The 4,343-nt window shown below is 42.8% G+C and overlaps 2 protein-coding genes across 2 annotated transcripts in view; one reads left to right on the forward strand and one right to left on the reverse strand.

Annotated features, from left to right (window-relative positions):
- CSUI_000735 (ras-related protein rab2bv) overlaps positions 1-1,827 on the forward strand; it is a 6,312-nt gene extending 4,485 nt beyond the window's left edge. Inside the window, exon 6 of the mRNA XM_068060966.1 lies at positions 133-1,827. Within this exon, the coding sequence (XP_067927060.1) occupies positions 133-918 (786 nt within the window). The 3' untranslated portion in view covers positions 919-1,827. The remainder of the gene's footprint in view (positions 1-132) is intronic.
- Positions 1,828-1,890: 63 nt separating this feature from the next.
- On the reverse strand, positions 1,891-4,343 carry CSUI_000736 (uncharacterized protein; the record flags this gene model as incomplete). The annotated part of the gene is made up of 1 exon (XM_068060967.1): positions 1,891-4,343. A coding segment is annotated over one exon (280 nt), but the record flags the coding sequence as incomplete, so codon positions are not given.

A 4,343-nucleotide genomic window follows, 5' to 3' on the forward strand; every position in this document is an offset into this window, starting at 1 on the left:
TCTTCAATCTATCTGTCTTCAATCTATCTTTATCTATCTATCGGATACTTTTCTCTTTCTGTACCATCTGATCGTATTGATAGTTTAATTTTGTATTTCTTTGTGTGTGGCTTTTTATTTTTTTCTTCAAAGGCCGTTCCTAAAGAAGAAGCAGAGAAACTGGCGAAAGAATATGAGATCTCATATATTGAGACAAGCGCTCGGACAGGGAAGCATGTGAGAAAGGCTTTTATCGAGCTTACACGTCAAGTTGTAGAATGTGTAAGAGAACTTGAAATGCAGTGTACATACACCCCAACTCCCTCGCCGTGTCATATGGATGCGAACAGAAAGAAACGAAGAGGAGATCACGACCAAGAAGAAAAAGAAGAGAAAGCCCTTAGAGAAGGCGATAAAGATTTGAAGGATGGCGTCTATACAACTTCTATAAATCATGCTTTAAGTAACGGAGATCTCGACGTTATTCAGCTAGCTGACACCTCTCCTGTAGAAAATAGACACGGGGCATATAGCTTATTCTCTCAAGCGATATCTTTTCTTCCTTCTTCTCTTCAGCATCTTCTCTTACAGAAAAGAAGAAGAAGAGTCGTTTCAACGAATCGAAATATCTATCATCTCTTTCACTTCAATGAACATCCCCATAGTAACGCTCTTCCCTTCTCTCTAGATCAGCAGGAGTCCCAAGAAGGGAGGAGAAGAAGAAAATCTCAGGAAGATGAAGAAGAGAGAGAAGAGAAGGATGACGAGGAGACTACTAGGTGGAAGGGTGAAGAAAGAGAGGAAGAGAAAGAAGGTGAAAGAGAAAGAAGAAGGAAGACAGAAGTTGAACGGATAAGAGATTACCCGTATATAAGCCGAGGTATGCAATTCCGACGTTATGCCATTGATGATCAACTGGATAGATGTCTAGATGTCTAGATTTCAAACTATCATCTATTTTCTTCTTCTTCTTCCACAGGTGGCTCTTTTTTCATCTTCTTTCTGTCTTTCTTTTCTTGCTTCTGATTAAGAAGCTGGAATACCGTTTATTTTGCCTCTACTTCATTCCCCCTTTTTATTTCCCCGAGTTTCTCTTCTGTTTCCCAAGGTGTATACGATCATCGTCGCTCTGCTTCCTTGAGTGATGTGTGTCGCTGTCTTCCTCTTTCTTAGAGATGATAGGAAGATAGCAGTAGCAGGAGCAAAATGTCTTTTGTCCTAACTGAAGAAGGATGATCACGATTGCGTCAAGGGGTGTTGAAGAAAGAGAGAGAATGAAAGAATGCTTTTCTTTATCTCTCTTTCTCTCCTTTGTTACAATTCTCCATTCCAAGAGAAGGTTAAAGAAAGGAAAAAAAAATGAGCATCATGTGGCCTTTCTCCTCGTGCTGTCTATAATCTTTCTGTCAGGTTCTTTCTTCTTTTCTTTTCCCATCTGCCGCGATTTTCTTCTCACATTATTTATTTAGGTGTCAATACACCTCACTCGCTAGACTGGGCGGTGTCTCTATACCTACATACCTATCTACGTATCCTCCGCGCCTCCGGTGTACATACACCTGAGCGTTAGGTGTATGTACACCCCAGCGTTAGAAAGAGACTATGTCTCTATACACCAACATGTCATCTCGCCTGGTGTACATACACCTGAGGCAGGTTTTATTATAGTCCATTCATCGTGCTATCAAAGACAGGTAGATGATGATGATGGGTGACAGGTCACCTAGCATGATGGCTGACGGTGATGGCGAACTTTCCGTTTTCTGAGGGAGGCGTTCGATTTCCTCCTTTGTTCATTTCTCAAAGAGGTTTGTTCCTCTTCTCTTCCTTTTAAGACTGAAGAAGGACTGATGACTGAAGGGATGATGTTCTCATCTTTCCGTCGTTCTCTTAGCACGTTCGGTTTAGCGTCCACTTTAGACAGCTACGAGCAAGAGGACTAGAGTATATATCGAAAGGGAGATGGAGATCATCTTCCTGCTGTCACTTGTTTTCTTGAGACAGGGAGTAACTATGTCTTCCCTAGGTCATCCGATCCGCACTCATGAGAAAAGAAAGAGAAAGAAAACGAAGATTACGTATCCGTCCATTCAGGTGTCGCAGCGTCTAACTCTGAATGAGTGACGGGCAGTCGTAGGTATGTGGATTGAAAATAGAGAGATTAGGAAACGATAGGATAGAGGTGTACAGTCAGGGTGAGAAGAAGGAGAACCTCTGAAAGAAGACTCATCAGAAGGGTATGAGATTGATAATGCGGCTGGCTATACATGGTGGATGCTTTCCCTCGACAAGCGACAGACATACACACGTGCCCCTGTATAGAAGACGAGTCGGAGTGATAGATACTTTAGGCAGCGGCTCTTCTTCTATCTTTTTCAAAACGGAATGCATCGACCGACACCCATCTATCTTTCTTCCTCTATTTCTGTGAGATAAGTGATCGGTCTGTCAACAGGATGGAGAGCAGGAGGAAGACGTTCCAGCATGCTTGTAGATAGATCATACGACGAAGCGAAAAAGGGCGATGGAGAAAAAACATTCCATAAGACCAAGAAGGATTTCTACTTGTTGCTTTGATAGCTTTAAACGAAGAAGAAAGACTTCATCACGCTACCTGTCATCATTTACCCTAGGGGTGCTGTGTTTGCTGGTCTTCGTATTACAGCGGTGGTTTCTAGCCTACCAAACTGTCCGATGGTTGATGAATCGAAACGACGAGAATGAAAGAGGTGAGTTAATTGTCTCTCGTGTCTATTATCTAGCTCCCACCCCAGCTAGCTGGCTAACTAGACACGTTCTGCAGAGAAAAGAGGATCGCTTTCTGTAAGCCACTCAGTTCACAGAAACGCCCTTTCAGTGTCTTCCATTCTCTTGACGCTGTTGCCAAGCAATCAATCGCCGAGAAATGCAAGAATCTTTCCTTTGAACAGAAGTTCTTCAAGAAGTGAGAAAAAAAGGAGAAGTTTGACAGATGAAAAGAAAAAGAACGGCCAAAAAGAACCAAGCAGACAGACACGCGAAGAGACGACGGCCGTGTGTCTGTCTTCTTTCTCTTCTTCACTAAGACCGAAGCCCCTCCCCCCCCCCTTCCATATATCGTCTAGAGAGATAAGAATAGGCGTGAGCCTGGATGTTCATCCTTTCCTCGGGGTGCTTCTTCGCCATGGAAACCGAAGAGTCACCATCCTAGCACATGAGGGTAGTCGTCTCGTGATCCGACCGATCTAATTTTTCATCTCTTCTTCATTCTCTTTCTCTCTCATCATCTTCTATCTATCACTCCTCCTCTCTCATCATTAGTCCTCTCATTCTTGAAAAGAGAAGATTCAACCATACACATACACAGTAGTACACAGAGATATACATATCTATCTATCTACGTTTGAAGATGTATATAGACCCAATCTATATACACGATGAGCCTCCCTCGCCCTCCCTCTGTAGGAACAAGGGGAGAGAAAGAATAAGTGAAGAGAAAGAAGCAGAAGAAGTGAATTAGACAACCTCCTGTTTCTTTCTCCCTCCCTCTCTTTCTTTCAAAGACAAAGAAGTCTCTCCGATAGAAAGACAAGATGATGAGGACGAAGGAGAAAAAGGGAGAAAAAGAAAGAACGGAGAAGAGGGAGATTGTTTCTTCTCCTCCTCATTCTTATCCTTCTTATGCTTCACGAACCATGCGCTAGGTTTCTTCACAAGCTCTCTATCTATCTATCTATGTATCCATCTATTTAAGGATTGATACAGAAGACCCCCCCACACACGAAGAAGGAACGACGTCTTCATCTGTTGATTTGATCGACCAAATTCATGAGAATCCATCACCTAGGCTTCCCGACTGGTAAGACGCAGCAAGACACAAGTAAAGACGAAAAAGAAGAATAGGAAAAGAAGAAAGAAGGACGGGATTCCCACCTCCCTTCGCTCTTCTCTTTTTTCTCTCAATGCAGAGAACTGAAAGATTCGGACGCTTCAATAGAAATTATCTTCGGTCTTCTTCTTTTTCTTCTCTTCTTCTCTTTACTATCTCTCCCTAGGAATCCTACGACTCTGACTCTTCAGACTGAAGGGTGTTGGTGGTCTTCATTCATCTTTCTCCTTCTTCTTCTCCTCCTGTCTGCCTCGCCTCGTCTTCTTCTTCTATCTTCTCCTTCTCTTCATTTTCCTTCTTCATGATCTCTTCTTCTTTTTCCTCTGTTCCGTCGTGTTTCTTCTGACTCTCATCAACGCCTTCTTCATTACAGTCGCTATCCGTCTTCTTCTCCCCATCCAAATCTCCTTCTCCTTCCTTCTCTATCTTTTCTTCTTTCTCTTTCTTCTTCTCCTCACCTTCTCCTTCTTCTCTTTCAAGATCATCTTCATTTCCT

This window comes from Cystoisospora suis (assembly GCF_002600585.1).
Source record: "Cystoisospora suis strain Wien I chromosome Unknown contig_288, whole genome shotgun sequence".
Taxonomy (NCBI): domain Eukaryota; phylum Apicomplexa; class Conoidasida; order Eucoccidiorida; family Sarcocystidae; genus Cystoisospora; species Cystoisospora suis.